At 41.3% G+C, this 13,291-nt stretch overlaps 1 protein-coding gene across 1 annotated transcript in view; it reads left to right on the top strand.

Moving 5' to 3' along the window:
• TSPAN2 (tetraspanin 2) overlaps nt 1–4,138 on the top strand; it is a 118,941-nt gene extending 114,803 nt beyond the window's left edge. The window contains exon 6 of the mRNA XM_086948665.1: nt 3,658–4,138. Within this exon, the coding sequence (XP_086804791.1) occupies nt 3,658–3,723 (66 nt within the window). The 3' untranslated portion in view covers nt 3,724–4,138. The remainder of the gene's footprint in view (nt 1–3,657) is intronic.
• Nucleotides 4,139–13,291: the final 9,153 nt, after the last annotated feature.

Raw genomic sequence — 13,291 nt, 5'->3', positions numbered from 1 at the left:
GATCTCGCAACGCAATGCGACTATGCTGCGGAATGTCCACGGCAGCCATGACAGCACAGGAAATATGAAAAACAAAGTAAACTTTGTAGCACAACTGGGTAGTAATTCAAGGAAACCTTTTTAGTAATAATCAAGCTTGAAAAGGCTTATTTTAAAATAGGTAGGTTTTTCCGACACCACTGTTTTCCGGAAACGGCAGTGAAGGGGTTAAGGAATGAATGATATACTACTCGAGTGTCATGATATAGGGTAGGGGTGGGCGGAAAATCCGTTCCGCTCGCGGATTTTGCGGATTTTCGGGAAATCCGCAATCCGCGAGATTTGCGAATTTCCTGCAAAATCCGCAAATCCGCGAGCAGCGGATTTTGCTCGCACTGCTCGCACTGTTCGCGTGAGTTCGCGCCCCGCGAATAAGTGCGAAATTGCAGAAATACGATCTAAGCAAAACTGAAAGTAACTACTTACCAGGTTCAAAAGTTCAGGCACATCATTAGTAGCCATTTCCTGTAGTGCTTCCTGAGGGGCCCCTCCAGAGTTCAGTTGCCAGTTGAAACTATTATGTGACCCTGCTCTGAACCTCAGAATAGTTACACATATGCCACAAAGGTCATGAATTACAGCTAAGGGAGACAAGCAGGAGCCAGGCTGGAAGTTAAAATCCATTAATCAGCCCCTAATTCATTATTGTCAGTTGGGGCAGGGCAGGTGTTGTAACTAATTTTGCAACAATGAAAGCACTTAGCAAGTGCAAAAGATCACTAATCAGGGCGCACTAAGGAAGCAGGTGCCAGCTAAAAAAATATTCTGTGACACATTAATCAGCCCCAAATTAATTCAGGTCACTTGAGGCAGGGAAGGTGTGCTTTGCTTTGCCGAAAATAATGTACACTGGACAACCAGAGGGTGTGGTGATGAAACAGAGGGTGGCATGGGTGGGCCAGAGGGTGGCATGAGTAGTCAGAGAGTGGCAGTGGTGACAGAGAGTGGCAGTGATGAAGAAGAGTGTCCCAAACAGGTTGGACACGTAGAAACAACAAGTTCGCAAAACTTGCGACCCGACAGGTAAGTTCGCAAATTGCGAAATTGTAAAAACCCTCGCGAACTGGCAGAAACACGGGCGAACACAAAAAAAAAAAAATCCGCAAATTCGCGGGAATTCGCGGATTTTGCGGATTGCGAGTTCGCAAATCCGCAAATTCGCGGATTGCCAATCCGCAAAATCCGCTCATGCCTAATATAGGGCCAACAACGTTGGGCGCCATGTAGCGGGAATTCCGTTCTCCTACAGAACTGTGCATAGAGACCTGGAACCTCGGTGAATTAGGATGGCCCAAAACTCACCTCAGTACCCAAAATCCCCTTACCTAGCTAGCTACAGTGTCTCATTGGTCATAACAAACTCCCAATGCTTAGACAGACCAGAACATGAACTTAGATTACCTCAGGTATCGTGGAACACATGAACACTCTTTTGTTATATAATCATTGCAAACCAGAACATGGAGTAAATGAGGACACGTGCATGTTTGAAATATTTATTTACTAATGCATGGTTCTCAAATGGAGTATCTTGTACAATACTAGCAAACATATTATAAGCAACAAAGTTATCAGCATAGTTATTAGTCCATAAAAGGCGAATGGTGACAGCATACTAAGATGCTGAAATGAATAGGAATTAACAACCCTAATTCACACCCTCCCTATTTAGCATAGTATTTTATATCTATGAAGGTCTCATTTGGGTTTTAGCAGGGCAGGCCCATACCTCAAAATCTCAGTGGCAGAGGATCACATCATCCTCCACCAGCTCTCTGCATGCGAAGCACCATCAAGTGTCTTACGTGTATCTTCAGCACAACAATATAAAACCCGCCTAGAGCCAGATTTTGGCAGCAGCATGTGCGTTATGTCTATGGAAGTGCGAAGATCAGACCTCACAACAACATCGTGTCGAGTTATCCTAGCAGCCTTCAGCACTCACTGTGCAGACAGTGTACCGAGCAAAACTGATATCAGAGCAATAACATATTATTTCTCAAGTAAATCACGAAGCTCTTCTGGGTTGAAAGCTAAAACAACAAGTATGTGTCGAGTGCAAAAGGAGACAGAAAGGTAAAATGGCGTTTTAAACATTTAACAAGCTCATGCTAACTTAACACAGTATATAGAAAAGAATTAGCTATATGACAGTGGGGGGATTACTGCAACAGAAACCCACTTTCCTACAGTGTGTGGTGGGGATACATTGTCAAACTCTGCGGAGAGGTCGAGGAGGATCAGGGCCACTGATTATCCTCTATCGAGAAATGTGCAAATTTTGTCTGTCGCAGCATTCAGGGCAGTCTTGGTGCTGTGGTTGGCATGGAAACCAGATTGGGAGGCGTCAAACAGGTTGTTTCTCTCCAGGTGTTTGGTGAGCTGCTGCTTTATGGCTTTCTCAAAGACTTCGGCAGGTAAAGGGATCAGCGAGATCAGGCAGTAGTTCTAGAGTTCACTGGGGCTGGCAGAGGGTTTCATGAGGAGAGGTTTGACCTGCGTGTTTCCATGCATTAGTAAAAGTGGCTGTGGCAATGGATACACTGAGGATGGTGATAAGTTGGTGGTTGATATCCTTGCCTCCAAAGTTGAAGAGACAGGGTTCAAGGGTCTGTGGGTGCTCCTGAATGGATGGAGTTCATGATGGCTGTGGTGCACTGTGTGGTGAGCTGTTTCCACGGGGTGAGTGGCTGGTCAGGGGTAGTTTCTGTTGGAGTGAGGAGGTTGTGGAGGTTGGTGGATTGGGACTCGAAGTTCCTGTAGATGGTGGGTTCTTCTTGTGGAAATGGTTCACAAGAGCGTCACAGAGTTCGTGGAAAGGAGGGGCCATCTTTTTGTGGGCTGTGGGGCAGGAGAATTATCTGAAAATGCTGAAGAGTCCCTGGTGTGGTTGGAACTTGCTTTGATGCGGATTGCTAGTGCGTCTTTGAGTCACTGGTGGAATTTGTTGTGGGCTTACTTGAAGGTGGCTCGGTCTGTGGTGTCTCTGCTGGTGCACCATCTTGTCTCCAGTTGTTTGCAGCTGCGTTTCATAGTCCTGAGTTCTGGTGTGTACAAGCTGGTTTGATTGATGTTGTTCTTGTAATATCTATATCACTAGCTTCATATTTATATTTTTGCCAACTTTTTGGGGTTAGAAATCATAGTGTCATAGTTGTAAAATTTTCGAAATATTATCATGTAGAAAAAATCTGTCCCTTTCTAACCCAACAAAAAAGAATCTTTAAGCAAATACATGTATTAGTATTTTTCTAATGAAAACCAAACTAATTAAAGGAACTCATTGCAGCAGTGAGCCACTGAGCCCAAATCACTCTGATGAAGCTCCTTTTGAAGCGATGGTGGAGCAAGATCCATCTCATCTTTGGGTCCTGGAGCAAATCCACCAGCTGTACACATGATTAATATGCCACAGAAGTGACTTTTTAGGCTTTGCAGCTTTGTAATTGCTTAATTGTAGTAGTACTATATTATTCTAGTAATGAGTTGTAATTTCTCTTTCTACTTGAAGAATCAGCAGCAATTTGACATTGATCATCTTACCAGCTTTTGTTTTGTGACTTTTGATTGACCCATTCAGCATTATTGAAAAAAATAAAACTGTCTTATGTTTTGCAGATCTTTGGCATGATCTTCAGTATGGTCCTCTGTTGTGCAATCAGAAACTCAAGAGAGGTACTCTGAGTGTGCTGCACGGAACTTCTTGCACTTCAACCAACGCCTTCAAAGTTTACATGGGTGTCCTTGCTCTGTCAAGAAGAACAACACCTTTGTTTTGTATTGTTTTTTTATTGCTCCTTATGAATATGATGCTAGGCAGTGTTGGTACCTTTACCCGCAAAAAGCATCAGAGGCATTCAAATGTTTTTTTTTTTTAATATCACATAACTGTAATACGCTACGCTTGTGATGGATAAAACTTATTTCGTATATATCTTAAAGTGAAAAGATGCTTGAAAATAATTGTATTTGTAAAATATTTATATATAGCCAGGCTGCGATGCAAAGCAGTCAAATGTTGTATTGCAATTGCACTTTTTGTTGATGCTGTGCTTTCTTATGCCTTCTGACAATAAGAAAATGTTATTTTGAAAGTACACTGGACTCTCTATATATATATATGTATATATATATATATATATATATATATATATATTTATATATATATATATATATATACATACATGTATATATATATATATATATATATATATATATATATATATATATATATATATATATATATATATATATATATATATATATATATATAAAAATACCTATGTATGTGTGTGTGTGTGTATATATATATATATATCACTCTCTCTCTGTATATATATATGCATATATATATACACACACACACACATGCATCCAGCTAGCATATATGGGAAATATGTTAATATTTTTCATTAGATTGATGGTTAGACGATAATGGTTCAATCAATGGCTGTCATTCTAATATCCACAATTGACCACAATACGTGTAGTCATTCACACAGTGTTTGAGTGGGCTGTAAATCGATTGCCTAGTATATGCTTGTATTTAGAGACATTTGCAGAGATCATCACTGGAAAGTGATAATCTCCCAATGAAGCGCGAGGCAGCTGACGTTATTTTGATGTGATTACTAATTCGATGTGACATTGTCATCTATAATGACCTGTTGATATTTAGATGTGGGTATTTCATTAATCTCTAATTCCTCCTAATGACAGGCCCTTCTTAAGGTTGTGAATTTAACTTTTACTTTACATACATACATAATCTGTAATTTCTAATTTCTGCCCCGCAATTTGATTGCGACCAAAAAAGTGGGGAGCGCAGGAACAAATAAGGTACCATAAGTAAATATATGCCAAACAACGAATATTTGGAGTAATTTTCCTGATGAGGCCTGTAATTCTATAAAGTCTGAAATGCGTCGACCAAAAATCTCTGGAGACTGCCACAAAGGATGAGTTTTGATAATTTTCCGTATTAGGAAAGTGCATAATTTGGCACAAAAAGAAGCTATTTATTGATTTCCCAGGCTGCCTCCGGGTGGATTGTAGACTCTTTGAAGGACAATTATAATAACCAAGTATTCGTTGTTTCAAAAGGTGAGGTCGGGATAAACAAGGTTTGAACACAGGATATGTTTTATGTTTTTTGTGATTAGATGGCAACTTGTTTGTACATATTTGCCATGTTTGTTTGTGGATGTGTGTGTGTATATATATATATATATATATATATATATATATATATATATATATATATATATATATATATATCCAGGATACCGCGTCTTTACTCCTTTCGCTCAGGCATTCCCCCAGGCAAGGAAACGCAGACACGGACCAATTTCGTGCAAGTATTTATTCAGTACAAGTTAGCGCATTATATATTTATAATTTTTTCACTACTGATACACCCTCAAACTCATTATGAAGTCAAATAAATCAAATAAATTGCTCAGAAGGTTAAGCACAAAGATATATGGATCCACTGAGTTATTATAACTCAGTAACTCAGTTTGCCACAATTTATTGTTGCACTGCACAAACAAATACTAGTTTTTGGCATATATGTACCTATGGTACATTTTTTGTTCCTGCACCCCCCATTTTCAATTGTCATTAGATTAGCTCCAGAGCATCAGTTACTAAAGGGCACCCCCCCCCCCTGTTTTCCCACACACTTGCAGTAGTAGCCAAGTGGAGGCAAGAGAGAGAAAGATGGTGAGGGCTCTTCCTTGTTTGGTGGTGTTCAAAAGAAGTAAATAGGGTCCCAGTGAGAAACTCTGCTCATAATTTGTGTGCATGAGATTGGGCAGTGGGCTGAGTACACATTTTAAGATTTGAATTGTGCTCTAAGTAAACGTTGTGGGTAGATATCATTTCAAACTTACAAGTTTCATCATGTGTTGAAGGGAAACCAAGGTTGTGCCATTGATAAAGAAAGGTCGGAAATTGCTGCGACAGGTATTGTCTTTTTTCTGCTGTTACTGTCTCCTTGTGAATAAAGAGTGTTTTAAAATACACTATGGCACAAATCCTTAATTTAACATTCTGTCTGCACAATAGTCACTCCTTTTACAGCTAGTGGCTACACTTTCTGCATTTCGTTATTTGTTGTACTTCTTAATGAATACAGTTTCTCTGGCAAACCAAAATATGGCATGTTGTCAGTATAAAACACACCTAAATAAATGTCATATATGTGCTTACCTTACTAATGGAGTACGTCAATTATTGCCACTCATGCTAGAGGATTAATTTACTTGTTCATTGATGGTGGAACTGATAACGTCACTTGACTGCAAGGTGGACCTGCTCAAGAAAGCGAACAAAAGAATGAAATAAAACATCAAGGAAATAGCTCCCTTTTGACACACAACATTGTACAATCCCCCCACACCCCACATAGTCGTCAGCCTCGCATATGTAGGCTATGTGTCCACCTTGTCATTGCTTGCCCTCTATTTCCTACAAAAGAAGTACCAGCCCCATCCAAAGTATATACAAGAGGTCTCGAATGCTCGACCTAAAAAGGCATCTTCCCCTCATCTCTGAAGGCTGGTCAGGTTACTCTCCATCTCAAGAAATCCAAGCTCAGTCCTAACAAACTTCAGAATCTTACTCCAGTAATCAATGAAAAGATGTTTTCCACAAAACTCCCATCCCATATTTCCCAAAACATCCTCCTACAATAATTTTGGACCTGATTGTACTTCATGGAGAGCACAGCCACTGCTGAAGTACGCATAGCTGAAAATGGACTGAAAATCTTGGCTGAAGAAGATGCCTGTGTATTGTTTTCTCTTGACTTACTTCTATTCATCACTGTGGACTGTCACTCAGTTCTGTGATTGAGGGAATTGGCAGAACTATATATATATATATTTAACTAGTTTCAATAATTCCTTTCATCAAGAGCATAGTTTGTGAAAATTACCTTTTGAATTGAGTACAGCTTATATTGAATATGGTGCTCTATGAGGCACGATCCTTTTGCATCTTTATTCATGCAACTGAAACACCTGGCTAAAATACCATAAGACAAAATATCTACATGCATCAATGTTCTGATGAAGCTCAGGTGTACCTAATAGTTCAAACCCATTCAGTATAGCAGATCTGAAATCAAGATTTGGTTCTTATGGCTCCCTACTCTACCAAAGCTTTCATGCTTCATACTGATAGGACTGATCTGGGCAAAGGGCCAGCAATATGAATGAGGCAAAGGACCTACATTATACATAAGCAACAACCTGCATCCTTGAGATAGGGCCAGTGGTTAGAAGAAATCCCTTCCATGCCGGTGGGCTGCTGAATTGTGGAAGTTCTTTCTAGAGCAGAGGTCTTCAATCTGTGGGGCGCGACCCCCAGGGGGGTCGTGGAGTCCTTGGAAGGGGGTCGCAGATTCTGTCAGGGGCATGCAATTCCTGGCGTTGGGCTGATCGAGGGTGCTCATGGCGGAGGCCTAATTCACACTGAGGTGTGAAAAACATCAAAGGCTCATTAACAAGTAGAAGGTCTTTTAAAGACCTGTCAAGTACTCGGGTGTGGCTGTGTGTGTGTCCCTGAAACGGTTTCAGCCGGGCTCACACACACGAGCTGGGGGAGGGGGGAAAGTGGGTGGGGGGTGGGGTCTGGGGGAGCAGGCTGTAGTGTAGCCCTTTGAGTATAATGGATGTTGCGCGCCTGAAGCTGTGGGTCCCGTGACACGTCCCCCCCTCCCGCCCCCAGCAGGGAGGCACAGAGATGCCCTCCCATGAGCGGGAAAGAAGGAGGAAGACACAGAGATACTGCCCCCCCCCCTTCCTACCCCCATGAGAGAGTCACAGAAAAGGTGGGTGGATGAATGATGGGTGGATGGATGGATGTAAGGATGAAGGATGGATGGATATGTGAAAAGGTGGGTGGATGAATGATGAGTGGATGGATGAAAGGGTGGATGGATGGAAGGATGGAAGGGTAGATGGATGAAGGATGTATGGATGGATAAAAGGTTGCATGGATGAATGATGGATGGATGGATGTGTAAAAAGATGGGTGGATGAATGATGGGTGAATGGATGGATGAAAGGGTGGATGGATGTATGGATGGAAGGATGAAAGGGTGAATGGGTGAACGATAGATGGATGAAGGATAGATGTATGGATGTAAGGATGAAAGGGTGGAGGATGAAGGATGGATGGATGAAAGGGTGGATGAATGAATGAAAGGGTGGATGGATGGAAGGTTGAAAGGATGGACGGATGAAGGATGGATGGATGAAAGGGTGGGTGGATGTATGGATGGATAAAAAGTTGTATGGATGAATGATGCATGGATGGATGTGTGAAAAGGTGGGGGGATGAATGATGGGTGGATGGATGAAAGGGTGGATGGCTAAAGGATGGATGGATGGATGGAAGGATGAAAGGGTGGATGAAGGATGGATGTATGGATGGATAAAAGGTTGCATGGATGCATGATGCATGGATGGATGTGTGAAAAGGTGGGGGGATGAATGATGGGTGGATGGATGGATGAAAGGGTGGGTGGATGGATGGATGAAAGGGTGGATGGATGAAGGATAGATGTATGGATGGGAGGATGAAAGGGTGGATGGATGTATGGATGGATAAAAGGTTGCATGGATGAATGATGGATGGATGTGTGAAAAGGTGGGTGGATGAATGATGGGTGGATGGATGGAAGGGTGGATGGGTAAAGGAGGGATGTATGGATGCAAGGGTGGATGGATGGATAAAAGGTTGCATGGATGAATGATGGATGGATGTGTGAAAAGGTGGGTGTAAGAATGATGGGTGGATGGATGGAAGGGTGGATGGGTAAAGGAAGGATATATGGATGTAAGGATGGATGTAAGGATGAAAGGATGGATGGATGTGTGAAAGTGTGGGTGGATGAATGATGGACGGATGTGATGAGGTCTAACAGGCGCATTTATGGTTGTCAAAAGTTGATGATGAGGAGTACCAGTTTCTAGAAACTTTTGTCGGAAGGGGGTCCTTACGCCTAAAAAGGTTTTACAAGGGGGTCTCGGCATCAAAAAGTTTGAAGACCTCTGTTCTAGAGGGAAGGCACTCCTGCCTCATTTCTGGATATGTCACATCCTTCTATAAGGCACGCCAAATGGACATAAATCCTAGGCTACTGGGATGGTTTTAAACACGCAGGTTTATCACTTTTATGTATTCCATGGGAAATGGAAAGTCAGGACGCCAATGTTAATGTATTGTCCCACCCAAGGGACTGTCCGTCTTTCATTCAGTCAGCAAAGGTGAGAGATGTATGTCTCATGGGGCAGCAATGTTTTTACCTGGCTGACTTCTTTCATCCACTATGAAGCCAAAGGTATTCATCCTGTGCAATGTCAGATTGAGCATGTGAGCACAGAAACAATGCCTATGAGGCTCAAGAAGAGGGTGGAGTGCCTGAATATCAACAGAAGTTATGAAGCTGTGGCCATGTTCCTGCTGCCTCACTTCTGTAAGTGTAATATTGTCTGCACTGGCAGAGCTCAGGGTGCATCCAATCTTAAAGGAGGAATAGCACTCCTCTTTTGAATTCAACATCGTGTTGAAAAGGAAAATGCTGGGAGTATGTCCCTTTCCTAGGCCTTCCTATATCTACCCGACCCTACCTACTGGATAGCAAGGCAATAGCATGGCCCTAGACAGGAGACTCAAAGGGAGAATGCCCACACAAGCTTTAAAGTCAACTACCTGGGAGAGACCGACAGGAAAACAGGCGGAAAGATACCTACAAAAGGAACATGAAAAGAGGTGAGGGTAACTTCTTCTTGGTTGGTCCTTTCATCAACATTCCCTCCTTATGTTTACCTCCTCACCATGTAGAAAATATTGTCAGTATTATATGAACAGCACATAGTCACATTAAGGTCCTCATTAAAAGTTGGCCAGAATTAAGTGCAGGATACTGGGGGCCAAAATCTCCAATACCTCCTAGTATCCCTGCATTAAATTCCAGCTAATCTGAATTTTCTCCCCAAGAAGGGCAATAACTTCAAGGGTGCAGAAATGCCAGGTCCTTTACTGTGCACTTTTTCCCCGTTCTTGGGAGAAAACCACTAATAATTAGCACCTCTAGGTGGGAGTGAGAGCATGGTATGAGGTGCGGGTTTTAAGGGTAAACTTCTCTCTGTCCTGGTAGAGCATTGTCTACTCCCACTGTGCTCCTGTAAGGGTTCGATTGGGGGGGGGGGGGGCGCGCAGGCTGTGCTACTGCTGGCAGCCCCAGTCCCCACAGCATGGACAACAGGTCTGCAGTCTCCAGACCTTATAATTGCAGGGCTGGAGACACTTGTATTTTTGGGTTGCATAATTTCACCCAGTCACAGCTCTGTGCGAAATTGAAATACACCTTAGGGCCTATGTGATACCCATGTGATCTTCCAGTGCAATCATAAATAAACCCAAGACAGTTGGATTTTCTTTTCAAGTAATGACAGGTTGGAGCAGCCTTAAGGGCCTGATACATTTAATTTTCTCATCAATTGTTTAGCATCCTCTAGTATAACCCAGATGCACTGTATTAAAGGTTTTTATACCCCTGTGTAGCGTGTTCGACTTCCCACAAGCCTTCGATGATTTGCCTGTGATTATCAGGTGAACACAATCCTAGTTGAGCGCTAACCTCAGTAGGGGCCTGGATTCATCCTACTGCCATGTGGTGTGTCAACCCTCGGAATTTCTTCCTCTCATACTTCGTACAGTAAACTCTAGTGGCCCAAAGGGTTGTCACATGATCATGAAGAGCCACAGCAATTTAAGTCACGGACTTATAGAGGTTGTAGAGTGGTTAAGAATAGTGCAATGGTCTCCTGCCTCCTGTTTAATGTCTCCTGCCTTGAGCGAGATGTGAGGTTGGAGAAAAGTTTTTTTCCAAGTTTTTCATGTGTGCTGACATATACTGCACACATATGAAAGTGTAATATTTTTAAATTATGTCTAAGCATAGGTTTGTGCACTGGAAGATTACTCTTCCAGTACAAAACCAATGCTAGATATCACACTCTTGCACTTTGGCACATGGATGTGTGTGTGTGTGTGTGTGTGGTGCTAGAGCTCAGAAAGTGCGCCTGCTCTGGGACAGAGAGCAACAGCACAAGGTATGACACTATCCTCACTCTCCCTTACTTTCAACGCAACAACTTTAGGTAGTGCGCTGCATTGTGTGACTTCTAACTAAATTTGTTCATGATGTTCTATCCCTGGTGCAATCCTGCAAAAGTGCACAAACCTTCACTGAAGTCAAAGGTAAACTCAGGAACTGGTCAAATACCACAAGTATGTATTCCTGTATTATTGGTTAGTAAAAGACCCACTAGCCACGCAGATGCTCATCTACACTCGCTATTTGGATGCAATAAAAGGAATTCAAGTAAATCTGCTAATTTGTCAGGGGTAGATCCAGAGAATGGGCTTACTGCTAGTGATGGAGCAAGGTGAAGAACAAGATTTTGTTGAAACTTGTGAAGTTAATCTCCCATAATAGTAATCAAATTAATAAGCATGTGGTGAAATTACTAATCAACTTAGTTTAAGAATACATTCATCAAAACACGTGGGATAAACTAATGTGCTCTATGTTGCATACGCAAAGAAAAAATAATAAACTAACCTTGTCTATTGTCTTTGTCAGTATTAAATGCCGCAGTTAAATTAATGGCATGTGCTTATTTCATGTGCTTATGTTATGTTCTTTCTGTGCTAAAGAGCTTATGGAGTTCACACTGTTCGAGAAGGAAAAGTAAATATAATGCTGCTTGACTGTGCTTTTGCTAGGTAACATAATTAACCGGATTAATTAGTAACGGGGGCTGGTAACAGAATGGGTCTCAATTCTTTAATTAATTAATGTCTTGTGTTTGTTTAATAATAGTTTCCAAAGATTGGCCTAAAGGTGGGGTCAGAAAATATGGCTGACAGAGCTGCAGACGCGAAACCTTGTCTAGAGTGAAGCATTTGCACATGCGTAGCAGTGAAGATTTTTACTGCATTGTCATCGTTAATTGAAAAAGCAGTTCTTTGGTTGTGTTTGAACGTGCTCATGGAAAAAGGCTCAAGGACAGGAACTTAAAGTGTCTGCCAAGGCTAGGAAGTAAATGTTCGAAACTCGAGGAAAAAGTAACTTTCTTGAGGAAGCTGAAAGATGTGGAAATGAAAGACAATAGGGCTTAATTGAAGTTTGGACTTGGTCAAGAGTAGGAGATGACCTAATAAATTTTATCATGGACTGACACTGGACAGCCACTGAAAAGCTTGGATTTGCTTGAAAGAATGTAAAATGTAGAAAGTTTAGCTAGAGAGAAAGGTATAAAGTCTGACACTATGAGCAGGGAAAAAACTCTTTTACTTTCCGATTCCTGAATGACGTGACATGCTGATGGACCTTTGGCGCATGTAAGGACAGCAGACTTTAAACGGTTTTTCCTTTCAGGTGAAGTGAGAAATAGTAGGGGAAATAGATTTAGGGAATGGAAACGAATATTCTGCTAATGTTTCGTTATTCTGAACTTTCTTTGAAGTTGTCAGTTGAAATTCATTTCCTTATGTAAATGCTGCTTTCTTAATTGCTCATGAAATAAAGATTCTAAAATGTAAATGCTTATTCTTTATGAAAAATAAAGTTAATAAAATTAGATTTGAAGAGACAAGCTGGTCTTGTTTATTCATGGTCTAGTTACCATCAGTTGATTCAATCGCCTTAATGGTCTGATTAATGAATAATAAATGTTTAAAACCATGGTGAAAATAGATAAACTGCAGTTGTATATAATAGTGTAAATAATATGTGAATAGTTTAATTAATCATACCACCTGATTCAGTTGCTCAAAAATTGTCTCATTGGTTTATGGGCCTTTATATGTGTTTCATGATTAATGGTGAGTATTGAGGTTTTAGGTAGAGTTTATGAGACAGTTTTTCAATCAGAGCGCTGGATCACTAGCTATTTAGTCAGTGCAGTAGTGCCATACTTCAAACCCACCAACACCGAGTCGAATCTGACATCAGACAGGCTGATTCTTTACCTTCTTTTGTGAGAGAACAGAAAGGCTTCTAACATCAAGCACCTTCATATTAAGATGTGTACATAACGTGAATTTAAGTTTACCAGTGGCATTTTGTAATCAATATATGTGTGGTTAAAAATATGAATCGAAGATTGCTAATGAATGGTAATTACTTTCCAGTTGCTTCAAAGACAAAAATAGAACCAAATCCAATCTG

The sequence above is a fragment of the Lissotriton vulgaris genome, unplaced genomic scaffold, assembly GCF_964263255.1.
Source record: "Lissotriton vulgaris unplaced genomic scaffold, aLisVul1.2 SCAFFOLD_1207, whole genome shotgun sequence".
NCBI classification, from domain to species: Eukaryota; Metazoa; Chordata; class Amphibia; order Caudata; family Salamandridae; genus Lissotriton; species Lissotriton vulgaris.
Note: the sequence above shows the minus strand (reverse complement) of the source record. Positions and strands in the feature narration are given on the sequence as shown.